At 35.9% G+C, this 20,896-nt stretch overlaps 1 protein-coding gene across 2 annotated transcripts in view; it reads left to right on the top strand.

Annotated features, from left to right (window-relative positions):
- Nucleotides 1-20,896, top strand: part of Rock1 (Rho associated coiled-coil containing protein kinase 1) — a 111,119-nt gene that overhangs the window by 46,110 nt on the left and 44,113 nt on the right. The window contains exons 9-12 of one of the 2 annotated variants that reach the window (XM_059246697.1): nucleotides 2,561-2,652; nucleotides 10,857-11,016; nucleotides 12,896-12,956; nucleotides 16,553-16,638. In XM_059246697.1, coding sequence (XP_059102680.1) covers nucleotides 2,561-2,652; nucleotides 10,857-11,016; nucleotides 12,896-12,956; nucleotides 16,553-16,638 — 399 coding nt within the window. Of the gene's footprint in view, nucleotides 1-2,560; nucleotides 2,653-10,856; nucleotides 11,017-12,895; nucleotides 12,957-16,549; nucleotides 16,639-20,896 lie in introns of both variants that reach the window. The other variant, XM_059246696.1, reaches the window with a different exon arrangement.

The following is a 20,896-nucleotide window of genomic DNA, read 5'->3' as shown; positions in this document are numbered from 1 at the left end:
GTAAATAATTTTGACATAGAGTGTCCTTTTGTTGTTGCTATGTGTGCTGGTACCCCAGCATACAGGTTATCACTCCTCTCCTCTCAAAGCCAGATTGTGAGCCTTGCACAGCATGTACTTTTTCTTGCTCAATCATCTCATCAGCTTATACACTTCTTTACATTCTAAGGCACTCTCATCTTGCCTCTCAGTTTTTGAGGCTCATACTTAATCTCTTGTGTGTGAACTATTAGAATATAAAAGCTGAGATCTTGAAAATTATTTATGATAATGAAGCCTGATGAAAGTTTAGGATATTCTGATATCTTTTCTGGCTGTCAGCTTAGTGTATATAAGCGATCGGCTGATAGCCAGATAACTTTTTTCTTTTGTTGTATTTTAACTTGATTATTAGACTGATAATTATTAAATCTTGGATTTCTCTCTCTCTCTCTCTCTCTCTCTCTCTCTCTCTCTCTCTCTCTCTCTCTCTCTCTTTCTCTCTCCCTCTCCCCCTCTCCCTCTCCTTCTCCCCCTCTCTCTCTCTCCCTCCTCTCTCTCTCCTCTCTCTCTGTCTCCTCCTCTCCCCACTTTTGCCACACAGCCTTGGCTGTCCTGGAACTCACTTTGTAGACTAGACTGGCCTCAGACTGAAAAAAATTCACCTGCCTCTGCCTTCTGAGTGCTGGGTTAAAGTTATATGACACCATACCCAGCTAGTTTTTTTTTTTCTTCATATATTAAAACCTCAGAAATGTGCGTGCATCTTTCATCACTCACTTGCACTAATGGAAAGCATATTCCCCTTAGTTACATAAAAATGACACACCTTCAATTTATTCCAGTTTTGATTTGGTGATATAGTATTAAAATGAGTACATTTCTTTTTTTTTTTTTTGGTTTTTTTTTTGGTTTTTTGAGACAGGGTTTCTCTGTGTAGCTTTGCGCCTTTCCTGGGACTCACTTGGTAGCCCAGGCTGGCCTCGAACTCACAGAGATCCACCTGGCTCTGCCTCCCTAGTGCTGGGATTAAAGGCGTGCGCCACCACCGCCCGGCGAGTACATTTCTTATAAATACTGTTATGGCTGTTGTGTTTTCCAGCTGCAACAGTGTTTATAAATGTATGTGTTTTTGAAACAAGAAAATGGAACATTTCATACACTTTTGAAGTTTTCTGTAATATATATGTTTGCAGTACTGGGAATTGAACCTAAGATTTAAGATACGGGACAGGGAAAGTGAGGGATTTAGTTCAATGGAGTACTTGTATAAGAACTTGGATTTAATTCTTTTAAATGCACAAAACAGAATCAAATGACTTTATAAGATTACATTTAATGTTGATTGTATATTGCTAATTTAAGTAGCAGTAGAAGCCTAGTACTTGAATATCAATTTTGTTTACTTTAATTAAAATTAATTTATCTTCAATATGTCCTTTAGAGCTTGAAAGGCACAGTTCAGATATTTACATTTTAATGTAAGTAACTTGCTTGTGTTACATGTTTGGTGCTAGTCATATAGAAATTAGCAAGTTACGTGGCGTCTGTCTCAAGTAACCTCATAGTTCTCTTGGAAGAAAATAGACAAACATTATGCAGTTGTAATTACAGTGAGATAAGTACTGTGAACCAGAGAATCCGGCCTGAGAAAGAGTCGGTGAAAGCTGCTAACAAAGTGTTACACATATAAAACAATGTTTTTAACTTTTGAAAAATTTGGAATTGATGGTATTCCAATTAAGCTCTGCTGCAAAACATGGGGCACTAAACTCCTCTTTTCACTTCTGTTGAACGCCAGTTTTAGTTCATGATGCTCTCCAAAGAGGGGCTAGTGATGCTTGTGGATTTGTTTCTTGTTCATTTTAATATGTGGGTGACTGTTTTATTGCAGACTGAGTCCAAGACATTGTACACTCTAAGTGCTATGCCACTGGACTGCAGTCTTGAGTAGCTCCACTTGGCCCTGAGCTTGTGATTCTCCTTCCTCTGCAGGGACTATCAGGATGTAGTCCAGATTCCCCACGCCTTGCTTTGCCATCCTCAGGCTTTAATGGATTAAAAATACTGAACAGTTTTAAAATAAAGGAGAAATTAAAATTTAAAATGTGTTTCTAGGATCTTTGGTAGAATTTGATATGAATTAAAATTGTTTACGCAAGAAAAGTCATTGTGTTTGACTTGTCATCTAAATCTACTTATCTGAGTTTTCATTAAAAATAGAAAGTAGGAATGAGTCTATGCTTAATATATTTTTTTCCTTTCAAAATATTTCTTTAATATCGATCTGCTCTTTCTTTTCTGAAAATTTTGCTCATAATAGATTTTAGTTTTTCAAGACAGGGTTTCTCTGTGTAGTCCTGGCTGTCTTGGGACTCACTTTATAGTCAGGCTGGCCTCTAACTCAGAGATCAGTCTGCTTTTGCTAATATTAAAGGTGTGCTCCACCACACCCTGCCTGATAATAAATTTTTAAGGTGACAGATCTGTTCAGGTTTGGTGTTCTGTCACAAAGAAACTTGTACAGGTTATACTAATACCTTAAATGATTAAGTACTTTTCTCCTTCCCTTTCCATTTAGAGAAGTGAGATTGGGCAGAAATGGTGTAGAGGAAATCAAACGTCATCTTTTCTTCAAGAATGATCAATGGGCTTGGGAAACACTCCGAGACAGTAAGTTATTTTTTCCCTGGACACTCAAGAATATTTGGAAGTAGTTGTAGGCAGTTGAAAGTACCTTGCTAAACATTTGTGTAGAGTTGATGAAAATAAGCTCACAGTGCTGTATATAAATTGTCTAAACCTAGTTAAAAAGAATATTTGATAATGCTGGAGAACTTTGTGGAGCTGTGGGCATGGAGTTGGGCTCAACTGTCATAGTTGACACTTCATTTGTGAGTTGTTCTTCATTTAGGCTTAGTTATTTCAATATGAAAAAAAATCAGTAGGGACAGTTGGAATAAAAATGTCATCTCTTGTGAAAGGACAAATTTTTCTCTTATTTTAATTAAAACATAAGGTATAAGAAGGCTATGTTATTGCTAAATATAGACTATAACACAGTTTTATTTATGTGGACATCAGAACTTGTGGTATACTTGATTCATTAGGGTTTTGCAGATTGCAGTTGTGAAATAAATACATAGTATGCTAGAATTTAATTTTCGATCATTGTAGAACATTTCCTTTGGTTTTGTTTGTGGGTTTTTTTTTTTTTTGTTTGTTTTTTTTTTGGTTTTTCGAGACAGGGTTTCTCTGTGTAGCTTTGTGCCTTTCCTGGAACTCGCTTTAGAGACCAGGCTGGCCTCGAACTCACAGAGATCCGCCTGCTTCTGTCTCCCGAGTGCTGGGATTAAAGGTGTGTGCCATCACTGCCTAGCCATTTTCTTTGTTTTTATAAAAGAAAGTTAAAATTATAAGGTGATCTGAAGAAAATTTTACATAAGACATATATGACAGTTATATTAAAATTATATAATAGCACTAAAGATGTCCCAGATTTGAAAGAATAAGAATTTATCTTTTTCTCTACTGAAGCTTCAGAAAATCTTTTTTCATTTTTATTTATCAAAAGGATAGTGCTGCTATGTCATTAGCCATGAACAGTAATGGAAATGAGCTCTTCTGGATAGTGTTAGGAACATTAAGACTCGAATTCATGAGCCAGTGAGTGGTAGTTCTTACTTGAGGGAGAAGTTTGTAAATTAATGTCAGAGAAATGGGTGATATAAGCCAGGCAGTAGTGGTGCACGCCTTTAATCCCAGCCAGACAGATCCCTGTGAGTTCAAGGCCAGCCTGGTCTACAGAGCAAGATTCAGGACAGGCACCAAACTACACAGAGAAATCCTGTCTCAAAAAACCAAAAAAAAAAAAAAAAGAAAAAAGAAAAGAAAGAGGTGATACAGGTTTGCTACGTTTTGTGGTGTATTCTAGTTATTAAAGGTTACTAAATGAAACAGTTACATTGCTTACAACATAGCATATATTGTCCCAAGCTAAAAAATTACCCAAGAGGAGGAGGAGGAGGAGGAGGAGGAGGAGGAGGAGGGGAAAGCAAATTACTCTAGAGATCAGTAGATTGTACCATAGCAAGAAGTGTTATCAACTGTGTACTTAGAGGCTTATTAGAGAAGCTACAGCAACAGCATGATCTTGGAAGAACTCATTAACAGTTACACCTAGAGAAAAACCTGATCTACGGATAGATGTGATCCCATTCTTGTCCTTAGACTGCAAGGTAGACTTGCTAGACAGCAGTGAGCAAGAAATAAGGCAGATAGTTATATTGAAAAGTTTTTTCTTTTATTCATGTATGCTTTTAGTAAAGCTTTAGAATAAAAATCTAAACTATATACAGTGACTGAATAGAAGTATCTTTTGAATTTTTTTTTGAATGATTTTTTAGAGTTAGGAAATATACAGATAACTATTAGAATAACTATATAATAAACCACTCTAAAAGTAGGATGGTTATATTTCTTTGGCTTGAAAAGTTGATAGTAAATAGAAGAGAAATATTTGAACCCCTATTTCAGGCCAAGCATGATTTTATTCCAGGCATTGAAAGAACAACAGTATAATTTCCTCTTGTGCAGCTCATAGTTGTGTGGGAATTGGGGTCCAAACCCATGCCACTTTATTATAACCCTACGTGTCCTTAATAAAACTGTCTTATTTTAAAAAAGTGGGCTTATAGCTCTAACTCTTATGACTTTATACTTAACAGATTATTTCTATCTTTTGCAAATTATTAGTATTGTCATTTCTTTATATTTTAAAGAGTTTCATTGTTGTCTGTTTTTAGAGGGTTTTTGTTATTGCTTTTGTTTAGTTTGTTTGGTGATACTAAGAATCAAGCCCGGGATTTTAAATTCCAGACAAGCACTGTACGTACTACCGAGCCACAGGCCTATCCTTACAGTTTTGTGATAACCCTAGTTAGAGTCAACATACTTAGGAGCATTTTTATAGTTTTTTGAACTTAATAGGTTCTGCTTTGTGATTATTTGAAAAACTAAAAGCTGTAGAACTATTATCATTTTCTTCCCTTTTCCTTTTCCTGCACTTCACGGCCCACTCCTAAAACACCAAGAATGCTGAACTTAGTGAACTAAGTTTTAAATAATTATATATAATGGTTATAATTCCTTGTAGATGTAACCAACCGTCTTATTAAATAAGAAACACAGAACCAATGCAAAGAAGAAAGCCAAGAGATCAGAGCTAAGAGCCTTACCCGCCTGCTGCAGCTAGCCTCTTAAGCCAAGAGACCTCTCCGAAAAAGAGACCTACTTTCTGTCTGTTTGTCTTTATATAGACTTTCTGTTCTGCCTTCTCATTGGTTGTAAACCCAGCCACGTGACTGCTTTGTCACTGCCTGTTTGTACAGACCTCCAGACACACATTGGAGCATGTCTCTCCAATGCTGGCTGTATCCTTGAACACACAGAGATCTACCTAGTTCTGCCTATCAAGTGCTGGGATTAAAGGCGTGCGCCACGAACTCCCAGCTCTAGCTATGGCTTGCTATTAGCTCTGACCCCCGGGCAACTTTATTTATTAACATACAATTAAAATCACATTTTCAGTACAAATAAAATACCACCATAATTCCTTTTGAAGATTATTTTTATTATCTAGATATTTGCTTGCATGTATGTATGTGTAACATATGTGTGCCTGGTGCCTGCAGAGATAAGAAAAGGGTGTTGTATCCCTGGGACTGAGGCTTTAGATAGTTTGTGCACTGCCATGTGGATGCTGGGAACCAAACAGGCTCTGGGAACAGCCAGTGCTCTTAATGTTCCTTTTGAATTTCCTTTTTTTTTTTTTTTTTTTTTTTTTTTTTGTGAAATTGCTTACTTTTACAGTTCATCTAGTTTTACCACTTTAATGTTTTAAAGTCACCATGACAATTAGTCTCCTAGTCAACCTGTTTTTCTTGATTGTGTAGTACATACTTTTTCTGAATCTCCTGAAACTGTTCACCTTTTATTTTGAAGGCATAAAATATTAAAATTATAAAATTACTTTTACATTATTTACTTGAGGTAGAATTGAAGAATTGACAGGAGTGTGAGATTAAGATAGAAGACTAGGACTGGAGAGAAGGCTCAGGAGTTAAGAGCACTGGCTGTTCTTCCAGAGGTCCTGAGTTCAATTCCCAGCACCCACATGGTGACTCACAACCATCTATAATGAGATCTGGTGCCCTCTTCTGGCGTGCAGGCATACATGCAGGCAAAACACTGTATACATGAATAAATAAATCTTTAAAAAAAAAAAAAAAAAAAGATAGAAGACTAAAGAATGAAAAGACCCTCCTCCCCTGACAAGCCAGTGGTAGTTCAGGGATTAAAATCTAAATCTATCTGACTTTCCAGCCTTTGATCATTGTAATATTGTGTACCATTTAATGGTTTTTCTCCATTATCAGAAATGTAAGGAGTCAACATGTTGACAGTTTTAACTTTTGTATGAAAGTATATGATCTGATGTTTATTACATATGAGGTAGTGTTAATAATGCTATGTTAAACCATAGTGTTACCTGCAAAACATTTCTCCTTTCATCATGTTATTGGAAAGAAAATACTGCCATTGCTTAAGCTACCTGTAGTTGGTGAGAAATATATAAGGTGCTGTCAGTGACAAACTGTCCGCTTATGTCATATCAATTTAGTGAAAAGCAAACATAGACTTTTATCCTGAGTCTTACTGATTAAGACTAGTACACTCAGAGTTTTACATTATCATGGTAAAGATTTGTGGTCTTCATTAATAAGGAACTTAGGACCTAACTTGCAAGTCATGGTTCTTTAATAGTTCAGACTTTGTCGACATTGTAATGGATTCGTTTTTGTTTTAAATAATTGTTTTTCTTTTGTGGGGAGTAGACATGACAAAATCTTCTTCTTTAGTCATGTTTAACTTCCAGTCACCAACATTAAGTATATTCACATTGCCGTACAACCATCATCGTTGTATATCTCCAAAACTTTCATCATTCCAAATTAAAAATCTTTATCTATTAAATACTAATTTTCCTTTCTTCTTCCCAGCTGACCCCCCAGTAAGCACTGTATAACTTTCTGTCTCTATGAATTCGATTATTCAGGGTACCTCATTTAAGTAAAACACCATAGTACTTATATTTCTATGACAGGCTTGTTTTACCTAGCAGACATCTACCTGTCTCATCTCTGTTGCAACATCAATCATAGTTTCCATTGTTGGTATGTGTGCCACATTTGTTAATCCATTTATCAATGATTAAACACTTAGATTTCTCTATTTTCCAGCTATTGTGAGCTATTCTTCCACTAATGTTAGTGCAGAAATAGGTTCATTATGTTACATTATAGCTATTTTATATCATGTAGAGTGTATATGGATACTTGCAGAAATTTCCTGTCTTGATTATCAACAAAGTGCAATTTAACAATCATTTGCATTTCTGGGTTTAGGTTTTTGAGGAATCAATTATTACCCACCCTGATGCTGTCTCATAGTGGCTTTGGTTTGCAATTTCCTAGTGACTATTGATGGTAAACACTTTCATGTGTGCCTATTGGCCATCTGCATAATTTTTCTATTGGCCATCTGCATAATTTTTCTTTTCCCCACTTTTAATTGGTTCAGTTTTTGTTTCTAATTATTATTCTGTGCATTTTTTAAAAAAAAGGAGTAAAAAAGTGGTCATCCATAAGTAATCTTGGCTTTTACATTAATCTGTATGGTTTTCTTCCCTTGTTTTTTCATCATATAACTGTGATTACACTGTTGATTGTGTGCATCTTCATGTGGTTCTTTTGGGGGCTTCCTTTATTTGTATTTAGTGTCCTATATGTGTAAATTCATATATTTTATCAGATTTGGGGAGCTCTGGGCTTTATTTCTTTTAATATTCTTTCTGCCTCTTTTTTTCCTCTTCTGACAGAACTCTTAGGATGCATATACTGGTTGGTGGTGTGCCACAATTCCTTCAGGCTCTGTTTGCTTTTTCATTTCACTGCCAGAATTTCTATTTGGTTCCTTTTTCTATCTCCTGACAGTTAAGGCATCATTCTACTTCCTTATAGTTCATTGTCCATAGTATCCTTTAGTACTTATACATATAAAGATTTATTATAAAATTTTATTTAGTAATTCAAATGTCTTGGATTTTCTAGTGATAATTTCTAACATTTTTTTCAAAACTTCCCTATGAGTGAACCATATGTCCTTTTAAAAATATATATGTATGCTTTGTAATTTTTTTGTCATGACCTTGACATTTTGAGTGTTACAATGTTAACTCAGAAATCAAATTAATCCTCTAAGGGTTGTTGGTTATTGTTGCCTTTGGGCATTGACTGTCCAAAGTTCACATCTCCTGTCTTGTGTGATTACTGTGGTCTCTGTTCTGTTAGCCAATGACAGAAATTTCCTGAATTATCAGAATTATGAGCCCCTTTTTTTTTCTTTATTTTGATTTTTATTAATTTGTATGTATATGTGTATACCTGTAGTATGTTGGTCCCACATGTATGTAAGCGTTAACAAAAGCCAGAAGAGGGCATCAGAGCCCCTGGAACTGAAGTTAGAAGTGGTTGTGAGCCACCTGATGAAGGTGCTGGAAACAGAACTTGTGCAAGAGCAGCAAGTGCTCTTAACTGCTGAGCCAGTCTAAACATTGCAATTCAGAAGCAGAGACTGTAGAGCTCTCCCAGGATGATTTCACTTACATTTTTCTGTTAAAAAATAACAGAAAAACCTTGACATATTTAAAACTACTCTGATGGGCTAGTGAGATAGCTCAGTAGGTAAAGGTGTTTGCTACCAAAAGCTGATCCCTGAATTTTAACCCTACAAGTTGTCATGGACTTTTGTATACACATTAAGTAAATTATAATAAAATATTTTTAAAAATTAAACTAACTCATAGGAAAATCAAGTACATTGATAGCAGCAAGAGAAAATCCAGCACACTGGTTGGCTTCTTTAAAATATTCTTACGTGATAATTTAAAAAGAGTTTCGTAGGCCGGGCGGTGGTGGCGCACGCCTTTAATCCCAGCATTTGGGAGGCAGAGCCAGGCAGATCTCTGTGAGTTCGAGGCCAGCCTGGGCTACCAAGTGAGTTCCAGGAAAGGCGCAAAGCTACACAGAGAAACCCTGTCTCGAAAAACCAAAAAAAAAAAAAAAGAGTTTCGTAGCTTCAAATAGTTGACTAATCTGTGTTGGGAACTTGGTAGCAGGGACTATTATCCTTAGCATTATAAGCTATTTAACAGTATTCATGACTTAGATGCCAATAGTGTTTCTCTCCCCATTCATGATAGCTGCAAGTGTATACATTGTCAAATGTTATTTCAATGGATAAAAAAAAAAATTCAGATTCAAAGGTATTGTTTCAAGAAGTAAATTTCCCAGGTATGGTCATTCACAACTTTAATCCTAAACACTCAGAAGGCAGAGATAGGCAGGTCTCAGTGAGTTTGAGGCCAGATAAGGCTACACATTAAGACTCTATTTTCAAAGAATGAAAAGGAAGGAAAGAAGAGAGGAGAGGAGAGAAAGGAGAGAGAGGAGAGAGAGAGAGAGAGAGAGAGAGAGAGAGAGAGAGAGAGAGAGAGAGAGAGAGAGTGTGTAAGTTGGTTGGTAGGTGGATGGATGGATGGATGGATGGATGGATGGATTTTGCCAAGACCATAATTTACTTGCCAGGGACAGTAACCTTTTATTTACTCCTCATTTTACGTATCAGACAGTTGCTGTTACTGGGATGATGACTTCCTCTAGTTAGGCAGTTCTTTTGACCGTGAAAGTGAATGGTAGAAAGGCCCCCCTTCCCCTTTGTTGCTACTGTTGGTTAATGCTATAGCTTCTTGTACTAGCTTGTTGCTTTGTTCTAAAATAGGCCAAATAGTTCTTTGTGCCTAAGATTGAACTTGATAGATATTTCTTGCCTGCATCCCAGTGATTAAAAAGAAAAATAGCTCCTTTATATAAGAAAGTTCATTAAACGAGTTCAGTTGGTTTTGCTCATGTTCATCTTTTCTCCTATGGGAAAGTTCAGTAATTGTTATCTAAGGTATTTTTTGGCTGCTCTATCTTTACACTAAAGACTTTATACTTAGTTTTTAGATGTGCTCTTTGTGTCATAGTGAATCTCCAGAAGACATTAGTAACATTAATTTCATATGGTATTTTCTCTTGTATTATGACTGTTTAAACATTGTTACTAGGGTTTTGCATTATTAGATGGATGCCCTTTAACCACTATCCATGTATGATTCCCTTCCTCCTTGCATTTCTAGTGCAACCAAGAAATGACTTTGATTTCCGGCTTTCTGTATAGCAGATTAACAACTTAATAAACAAAAACAAAACTATGCAATACTTAAAATGAACCCTTTTTTAAAAAAGTATACTTTGTTAAGCTATAGGTTCTGGAAATTAATGTGTACATTTCCAAATGCTTTTGACTATTTTAAACTGTGTTGTGTTCTGTAGCAAATCTTAACTTTGCCTGTAGCATTCAACTTAATCTTGAAGTGTAAGTAACTGCAAGTATATAATCATTGTCATTTAATTTTGAATTCTAGTAAATCCTAGTATTGTAAAATTTAATGCATCTTATGTTAGGGTTCACAAGTTATTTAGAAGCAAGAAACCATCTAGTATTTAGTATGGAATCCTGTTTGCTTGCTTTAAATGAGATCTGTTTTGTTGCCCAGTCCAGCCCTGGACCCCTGGGCTAAAGCACTTCTGACCAGCCTCTTGAGTAGCTGGGACTATAAGTGCATGCTACTGTGCTGCACTGGTGTAGATCTTTGAGCCACTATATTTTTATACTAAGTTTGAAAAGAACAACTACTCTCCTTCTATTTTTAGCTGTAGCCCCAGTTGTACCTGATTTAAGTAGTGACATTGATACTAGTAATTTTGATGACTTGGAAGAAGACAAAGGCGATGAGGAAACATTTCCTATTCCTAAAGCTTTTGTTGGCAATCAACTACCTTTTGTAGGATTTACATATTACAGCAATCGTAGGTAAGTATACTAAGCAGTAATTCAGGGGTAAGTGATAATTCTTTTATATTCACCATTGGGGTTTTTCACCCTAGTCCCATTCATGTTCAGAATATAGTTTTTCAGGAAAATCTTTGTTGAATTATGTAGCATATCTTAAAGTGAAAATAACAAATGAAACAATTGTATTAGTACTGACAATTCAGCCACTATTTTTATTTAAAGAGTTATGTATGGCTCAAAAATTTTGGAACTGTGGGAACCCAGCTGGGAGACTGGCTCCCACATTTTACAACAGGATACTCTTGAGGAGAGAAGGATAAGAGATATTAGATAGAAGTATAGAGGGGAGAGAAACAGATAGAAACACAGGATAGCCTCGGGAGGGCCTGGATCAGTATCCACAGGCCCCAAAAAGGCAGTAAAGCACTCTGTGTTAGCTCTTATTACCACTGGTACTATCTACTGATAGCCTCTGTCTTTACATGTACTTAAGGTATAAGCTTAACCTTTGACATTATTTCATTGTGTTGGGCATTCATCCATTCAACAGATATATTTGATAATTTGCTCTTTGTCACATGTGTGGTCCATACTATGGTACAGTATAGGATATAATACATATCCAATGAGGAAATCGATGAGCTGTACAATATAAGTAAGTTCTACGTAATAGAAACAAAGTGCTAGACCAGTATCGGGCAATAAAGCACATGACAGCACTTCTGGTTTAAATCTGCACACCATTGTTGTTCATTGCTTCAAACTTTTGTTCTCAGGAATTCTTCATGGTGTGGTTTTAAACATTTGATATACTTGGAGTGATTATTAAGTTTGAATTATTATAGCTAATTTTACTTTAAAGAGTCTTATCATGATTTGGGTCTACTGTAGATAGAAAACAAGAAGGCAGTGTAGTCCTGCCTCCTAAACTCACTTCCCCAGGAATTTACTTAGAACTGCACTGGGCACTTGTGAAGCATCATTACCAGCATCACACCTGAGCTTTCTTCATAGAAAAGCCTACTATTTAATTCCTTCCTCCTGACACTTAAATAATACTATAGCTACTTTATGTTGACATGTATACAGGAGATCTAGATAGGTTTTTGTAAAGTCTAATCTTATATTACCTAGGCTATAATGTTGGGCATATAACTTTGACTGCTTTTCTGAAACACTCAGTATGTTGATAAACAATCCCCAGTAGTTACAAAGGTAACGTTTCAGTGGCTAGAACACTGTCTAAGCCAATTTAAGGCTGTGCTTGTCTTTTGCTATTCTCCCCGATTCCCTACAATGTAAACTTGAGTTTCATCAGTATGCTCTAAAACATTTTAAGAATTTTGTGTAGCATGTGAATGTTTAGTAAAATGAAGTAAATAGAGTACTATAAGATTTTTAGTAATTGTATTTGCACTATGGAGCTTCCTGGTTTTATGTACTTTTATTTGTGCCATGTAGTTCAAAGCCTCAGTGGAGTTAAAAGCAAAATTAGAAGAAACACACTGTGGTTGTGATGTCTTTGAATTTCAGTAGCAACTATTGGAGTACTTCGTGTAATAAATACTACTTTGTTTCTTGATATTGATGCATCATTAATATGTTTTCATTTAAGTATGTTTAAAATAGCTAGTTTTTATTTTCAGTTTATCTTGTACAGTATAAATATTGATACATTTTCCTATAGAAGTGTTTCATTATTATCACAATGAGTGTTACTTAAGAACTATTTAATTTATATATCATGTCTGTTTCTAAAATAAAAATTAACTTGTACTTAATTTTTTAAGAATTAGTTAGTATAATACTGAACATAAAACAGGCACAGAATATTTACTATTTGTTGCTGTATGTTAAAGAGCTGTTTCTTTTTAAATTCCTTACCCTTACCCTGTAGATACTTACCTGCACCTAATCCCAGTGAGAACAGAACCACTTCCAATGTGGATAAAAGCTTGGTAGGTATTTCTTGCTATCAGTTTGGTTTTTTTTAATTTTTAAATTCACAGATAATGTATTTGTATGCATGCTATTGAATAAGCGTATGTATTGCTTTTGAATGTGCAGTTGGTGAGTTTAGAAATTTATGACACTTGTTTGTTTGAAATGGGTTTCTCAGTGTAGCCCTTGCTGTTGTGGAACTTACTCTGTAGACCATACTGACTTTGAACTCACAGAGATCCACCTGCCTCTGCCTCCTGAGTGCTGGGATTAAAGATGTGTGTCACCACTGCTAGGCATGATACTTTTAAATTATTGACTACTCTTCAGTATGATTTCTTATCTGAATATCAAATGGAATTATATATATATGAATAGTTAATAAGTTATAAATTGCTACTGATTAACGATGATTATCCTTTAAATCTTTGAATTAGGAATATGTGAAAAATTGTTTTATCATTAAGGAAGTTGAAAATTGAACATGGCTGTAATCTTAACACACTGGAAGCTGAGGTGGGAAGATCACAAGTTCAAAGCCAGTATGGGATATGTGGGGTTCCACGTCAACCTGGGCTACATTGAAAGAAAACTTTGAAAAAAGTAGTGGGCAGTGGGGATTACCAGAAAGAACACATAACACATTAAAAAGTTTTTAATGGATGAAGAGATTTTTTTTGTGTGTATGTTGGTGAAATATACACAACACAGTTTATCATTTTAACAAATTTAAGTATACAGTTAAATAACATTAGGAACCATCACATAGCTTTGCTAACTACTCATCTCTTGAAGTTTTTCATAATTCTAAGATGGAAACTGTATTAAACAATAATTACTCATTTCATCACCCTCTCCTCAGGCCCTAGTAACCACTCTTCTAGTTTCTCTAACAATGAGTTTATTCTACCATCCTCTTATAAATGGAATTAGATACATTTGTCTTTATGTGACTGGCTTATTTCATTTACCTTAATTCATCCATGTTGCAATATGTATTAGAATCTCCTTCCTTTTTAAGGCTGAATAGTATCTCAGTGGACATGTAGACCACATTATGTGTATACATGCATTAAATGAAAAGAGTTTAATAAAGGGACTGTTAATGCTACAAACACCAATCAAATGGAAAAATAAAGGGTAAGAAAGCAAGCATCTTTGGACTAACAGCAGTGGAAAGCCATTGCTCCTGTACTGCTGAGAGCAAGGAGAGAGAATTGTGTTGCTATAGCTCTTAGAAAGCCTGGCATCATAGAAGAGGAACACAGAATATAGAACACTGAAGCACAGCAAAGAATGGTATTGGGAGAGTAACTTCATATCCTCCACCTTTCTTCTTTGTTTGTATTTTCCCTTATGTTCTGAGACTAATCATAGCACAGCAGATCCAGGTAATGTAGTCTGTAGGTTTTATGATAAAAGTAGAAGGTGGTAGATCTTTAAGACTGAAAGGGAGTTGGGAAAATAGAGAATAATCAGTATTTTCAGCATAACTTAATTTGTTCATTCTTTGGAATTAGGAATATATGATAACTATATTATTAAGGAACTTGGTATGTTCTAGTTAGGAACTCTTTCTGTTGTTCATGTGGCTGAAAAACAAGCCTTCCTTCCTTAAAATTAAGAAGACCATTATCAGTTAAGTAGGACTTTGCTGGGGAAAATTCCTAGTTTTAGGAATAATTATCTTATTATCTTTAAAGCATTCTTAAAATACCTTGTGTACACAGGGTACTTTTTATTTGCTTTTGTTTTGGGGTTTGGGTGTTTTGTGGTACTGGGAATCCAAGCTAGTGTCTTATAAGCTTGACCACTGAGCTTTATCCTCATTGTCTTGCTTATATGCTTTTAATCAAGAAGCAAAGGAGTAGCAATTTTTTAAATTGTTTTTTATAGTTTTTTTCAAGATTTAAAATTTTTATGCATGTATGTATATGCCTGGATATATGTAGGTGCACCATGTGAGCGCAAGTAGCTATGGAAGACAGGAGAGAGTCTTAGATCACCTGGAACTAGAGCTACAGGTGATTATGAGCTATCCAGTATAGGTGCTGGGAACTGAACTCTGTTCTTCTGTAAGAGTAGTAAGTACTTAACCACTGAGCCCATTTGCTGACTTTGAGGCAAGGTTCTATGTAGCTCTTACTGGCCTCAGACACTGTCTGGTCAAAGATGACCAAGAACTTGATCTTTGTGCCCCTTAATCTCAAGTGTTGGTATTAAAAGTATGGGTCACTTACATCCAGTTTATGTGATACTGGGGAATAGAAGCCAGTGTTTCATGCATCCTAGGTAAGTAAGCACTGTATTATTTTCCAAGTACTGTATACTTATTTTTTTACTTGGTTTAGTTTCCTGAGGTAGTCTCATAGGTTAGGGTGGCCTCTTAACTACCTATGATGACCTTGAACTTTTGATCTTTCTGATTCCACCTCTGAAGTGCCAGCAGCCGTTTTTTAAAAACAGGAGCAGTTGTTTTCCTTTTGATGTATTTCCTCTTAAATGTAAAAGAACATGTGATAAAGTGAGAAAAGGTGGAAGGAACTATGCAAGTACCTTCTCTGCTCTAGTCATTTTTTAAAAAATGTGTGTGTGTGTGTGTGTGTGTGTGTGTGTGTGTGTGTGTGTGTGTGTAAGCCACCTGTATACAGATACCTTTGCAGGTCAGAGTAGGGCATCAGATCCCATGGAGCTGGATTTATAGGCATTTATGAACTACTTGATAGTAGGTGCTGGGAATTGAACTGAGAGGTGTCTGGAAGAGGGATAAGTGCTCTTAACCATTGAACCCCTAGTCACTTTTTTCTTTTGAGTTTTTTTTTTTTTTAAATCACTTTATTTTTTGAAATTACAGTTCCCTCCTTTTCTTTCCTCCTCCAAGCTCTCCTATATGCCCCTTGTTGTTTTCTTTCAAATCTATGGGCTTTTGAATTTTCATTTCATTTTTTTGTTGCACTTGCCATTGTAATTTTAAGCATTTATAACTAGTGTTCTCATAATTCCTTTTGTTTTCATGACTTCTTGAATTTTCAGCCTTCAATGCTTGATCCCCTTCCACTGCTCAACTAATATTAAATGTTTCCTATAGTTATGAGTTAATTCTTCTTTGATGTTTTGTCTTGTGCTATACTTGATTTCTTCCCATTGCCAAATGTTATGTTTTCTTCTCTGCTTTTGGACTCTTCATTCTTGGTAAAATGCCTTCTTTCTATCCCCTTTTCCTTGAGACTAGTTTTGTCATCTCTTAGATCCATCTTAAAGCATGTATATTCTTGGTAACATTAGAAGTGGCTCCTTCTTTTCTTTGGAACACTCTGTATGCAATTTTATTAACAGCACATATTTTGTACCTATGTCTTTGGATCATTGTACATTATTAACTGGTAGATAAAACACAAAAATGTACATACTGGGCTAATATACAGTGTTTTGATACACATATAAATTATGCCCAACTGTATTGAGAAAATACCAATTAATATTAATGAGAAAGATAAAGGATTATACTAAATAATCATATTCTAAATAGCCATATAAATAGTAACAAAAGGTGTTACTTTTAATTTCTCTAGACATTAACAGAATGAAGGTTTTCTTTTTTTAATTAAAGCAGGAAAGTTTACAGAAAACAATCTACAAGCTTGAAGAACAACTGCATAATGAAATGCAATTAAAAGATGAAATGGAGCAGAAGTGCAGGTGAGACTGTCCTTCAATGATGTTCTCATGTTAGAAGTTATGTTCATGTCATAGAGCAGATACTCTGTAAACACCTGAAGGTATGTAGAAGATGGGATGTGAAAGTTGCTACTCATGCCCATTCGTAAAAAGTGTCTTGGCTAGAACTGAAAGTAATATTAATGGCTTGGGATGTAGATTTACTGTAGAGTGGCATTTAGCATACACATGGCCCTGGATTTGATCCCTAGCAGTGCAAAAAGAAGAGGAAGGAAACATTTGTGTTGACGTTAGTTACATACATATTTTCTTCAGACTATTTAAGCTCTATTGGCTGTGTAAGCTTTAAAAAGTATGTTTAATTTTAATTCATTTAGTTGCCTCATTCATTATGTTTCCCTCCTTTTTTTTTTTTTTTTTTTTTTTGGTTTTTCGAGACAAGGTTTCTCTGTGTAGCTTTGTGTCTTTCCTGGAACTCACTTGGTAGCCCAGGCTGGCCTCGAACTCACAGAGATCCACCTGCCTCTGCCTCCTGAGTGCTGGGATTAAAGGCGTGCGCCACCACCGCCTGGCCGTTTCCCTCCTATTTTAATTAGCTAATTGAAGGGGCTTTCTGATGTGCAAAATAATCTTCTAAGCAAAAATGACTAATACTTCCACTGAGATTTTCTAGAACATAATTTGTTGGTTTTCTTTTTCCTGGTTGAATCAAATTCTATTGATAACACGTATTTGTGATATAGAGCAGTGGTTTTCAACTTGTGAATCACGACCTCTTTAGGGATCAAACAACCCTTCACAGGGTTCACCTAAGACCATCCTGCATATCAGATATTTACATTACAATTCAAAACAGTAGCAAAATTACATTTATGAAGTAGCAATGAAAATAATTTTATAATTGGGGGGGTCACAACAACATGAGGAACTATATTAATGAATCTCAGCATTAGGAAGGTTGAGAACCACTGAAATAGAAGGATGATCGAGGTCTTTTAAAATAATCTAGCGTAGTGTTGGTACTTGTTAACTATAAATAATAGCTTTATAGTTACATTTTATGACTTATTGAATAAGTGAAATGTCATTGTAACAGATACTGTATTCAAATGGAATTGGGAAAAGTTGAGAGTGCTGGAGGCATAGGAAATAATTTTCTCTGCTTATCTTTCCTGGTATATTATATAATTAAGTGTATAATTTAAAATTGAAAAAAAAATGTAATGAACAGACAACTAAAGCCAGGGTTTGGAAGGAGTTTCTTAGAATAAAGTATAGAAATAAGGGAGGAAAGGAATAGATACAAACTTACATAACTACTAGGAAGTTTCTTCCTCAAAAAACCTAGGGGCAGGAAAGATGGCTCAGCAGTTAAGAACTCTTACTGCTCTTGCAGCAGCTGTGTGGAATGGCTCACAACCATCTGTAACTCCAGCTCCAGAGGATCCAACACCTTCTCCTGGACTCCATGGTCATCTGTGCTCAAGGCATACATGTACACATATTTTAAAATAAAACTTTAAAATTTTAAGAAAATTTAAAAAGTAACTGATGGTGTTGGTGATATGGGGCTTGAGGAAGAAATCGGAATAGCCATGAATGGATAATAATCATATAAAAAAATTTGTAACCTCAAGAAATGGAAATGACTGATTTAATTGGCCCTTAGGAAGCTGAGGCAAGAGGATTAAGAGTTTTAGCCTAGCCGGGCGGTGGTGGCCACACCTTTAATCCCAGCACTCGGGAGGCAGAACCAGGCGGATCTCTGTGAGTTCGAGGCCAGCCTGGGCTACCAAGTGAGTTCCAGGAGAGGCGCAAAGCTACACAGAGAAACCCTGTCTCAAAAAACCAAAAAAAAAAACACAGAGTTTTAGCCTAGGCACTCAAATAATTTTAATTACATTCGTTCAACAAAGATTTTACAAATAATGTGCATAATAACAACATAGTAATAAATAAAAGAAGATATAGCCCCTATTTGTGTGGAGTTTGTAAACATTGGGGAAAAAATGTAAGTAATTATAAATTAGTATATGGTGTATGGTAAGTTAGGGAGAATAAAACGATATAGGAGTATATTAGAAGTATGCAGTGTTTGGTGGCCCATACCTATAATCCCAGCACTGAGGAGGTGGAGCAGAAAGATCACAAGCTCAAGGCTAGCCTGGACTTTTACACATATACGACCATGCCTGCTCCCCTCAAAAACAAACAACAACAACACCCAAAAAGACCAAAAAAAAAAAAAAAAAAAAAAAGGTGGTATCAACAGATACCTATCCCACTTTATTGGATGTTTTTATTTAAAGACCAGAGCCAAAAAGTTGGGTAAGAAGACTGAAGTGGGAAGATTGGAGAAAATGTTAAAGTCCAGAAATTATACTATGTGGAGACCTTGTTGTAGGGGAACTTGATGAGCTGTTAGATAAGAAGAAAGCCAAAGATGAGCCTGGGCAAGTATGCTAGGCCAGAATATTAAAGGACTTTTTTTGTTTTGACGAGGGATTTGGAATTATTTACCTTAAGTATGGTAGAAATACACCAAAAGTCATTAAAGAAGTAAAAAATGGTTCTCCATCATCCCAGTAGTCTATAGGCAGAGCAGAGATGGATCTTCTGGGGAAGCTGGCTAACCAGACAAGGCAGCTCTGAGTTCCCAGGCTGCCTTAATTTAAAAAAAAGGAAAAAAAAAAGTGGAGCATAATCAAGGAAGACACCTGATGTAAATTTCAGGTGTCCACATCTGTGTAGCTGCACACATGTGCCCACAAACATGCACATCTGCAGATTGAAAATAACTCCCTAGTTATTTGACGACACTTGGCCTTTTTATTTTTCACCTAATTTGGTTTAAAAAAAAAAAAAAGGAAGATGAGTCAGAGATAATAATTCCCTGTTGATATAAAGTACTTGGACATTCTAAAAGAAAAGCAAATTAGTATTGAAGGGAGCTATATAGAACAGGTTAGTTTTGGATGTGTACAATGAGGTATTTGAGACATTCACATGAATACATACATATACAGTATGTGTAGAACAGTGATTCTCAACCTTCCTAATGTTGTGACCCTTTGACACAGTTCCTCATGTTGTGGTGACCCCCAACCATAAAATTATTTTGTTGCTACTTCATAATTGTAATGCTGCTACTGAATCATAATGTAAATATCTGATCTGAAGACTAATATGCGACCCCCAAAGGGGTCGTAACCCACAGATTGATTCCTACTATGTTAGAACATCAGAACTATGCCTAGAGCCAAAGAAAACAAATTGTGGTGGAGATAATACACTTTGAGTAGATCTCAAAATTTTGCCTACATTGCCCAGTGGTGCACTTAATAATTTGCTATGTGCCACCTTCCCCATTATTCATTTACTTAATCTTTTACAACAGATTGAATGACCGACTTTTACTTGATCGCAATTATTGTATTAGGAAGTTGATGAATACTCTTTTGGGGGGAGGGAGGATTTTTGAGTCAAAGTTTCTCTGTGTATCCTTAGCTGTCCTGAAACTCACTCTATAGACCAGGCTAGGCTCGAACACACACAGATCCACCTGCCTCTGCCTCCTGAGTGCTGGGGTTAAAAGTATATGCCACCACCTCCCAGCAGTTAAGGAATTCTTAACCTGAGATCCATAGACTCTCTCCCAAGAGTACCAGTGTGCAGTTTGAGGTCTTTAAACTTGGAGGAGAAAAAGTGACCTTTTTCCTTTAATTTTTTAGTATTGTGTGTATCAGTACAGAGGCATGTGTTTATGGTACCTGTGTATGGAGGGTGTTAAACTGGGACCCAGCTGAGATTATGAGACATACAGCAAAGCACTGTCATTGCTGAGCCATCTTGCTGTCCCAAGAGTTTTCTTTTTCTTTTAGCCAGGCAACAGTCTACAGATAATAGACAGTAGCAGTAAGTTTTTGCCAATAGAAGTCAAGATGTTTTCCAGTATTGGTATTGCTGCATTATCTCTGCATATCACTCATATTCATCACTACTTTGAGATTATTGCTACGGCACCATGCCATTTAGAATATTTGTAAGGAAACACTGAGTCATACATGTTTTTAAATTTTTGTAAATATTTCAGTACAATTGGCTTCTTTTAATCTTAGTAATATGTATGCCTTTAAAAAAAAATACATTTGCCAGGCATTGGTGGTGCATGCCTTTAATCCCAGCACTCAGGAAGCAGAGCCAGGCAGATCTCTTGTGAGTTCAAGGCTGGCCTAATCTACAGAGCAAGATCCAGGACAGGCACCAAAACAACACAGAG

The sequence above is a fragment of the Peromyscus eremicus genome, chromosome 19, assembly GCF_949786415.1.
Source record: "Peromyscus eremicus chromosome 19, PerEre_H2_v1, whole genome shotgun sequence".
NCBI classification, from domain to species: domain Eukaryota; kingdom Metazoa; phylum Chordata; class Mammalia; order Rodentia; family Cricetidae; genus Peromyscus; species Peromyscus eremicus.
This window is presented reverse-complemented; position numbering and strand designations above follow the sequence as displayed.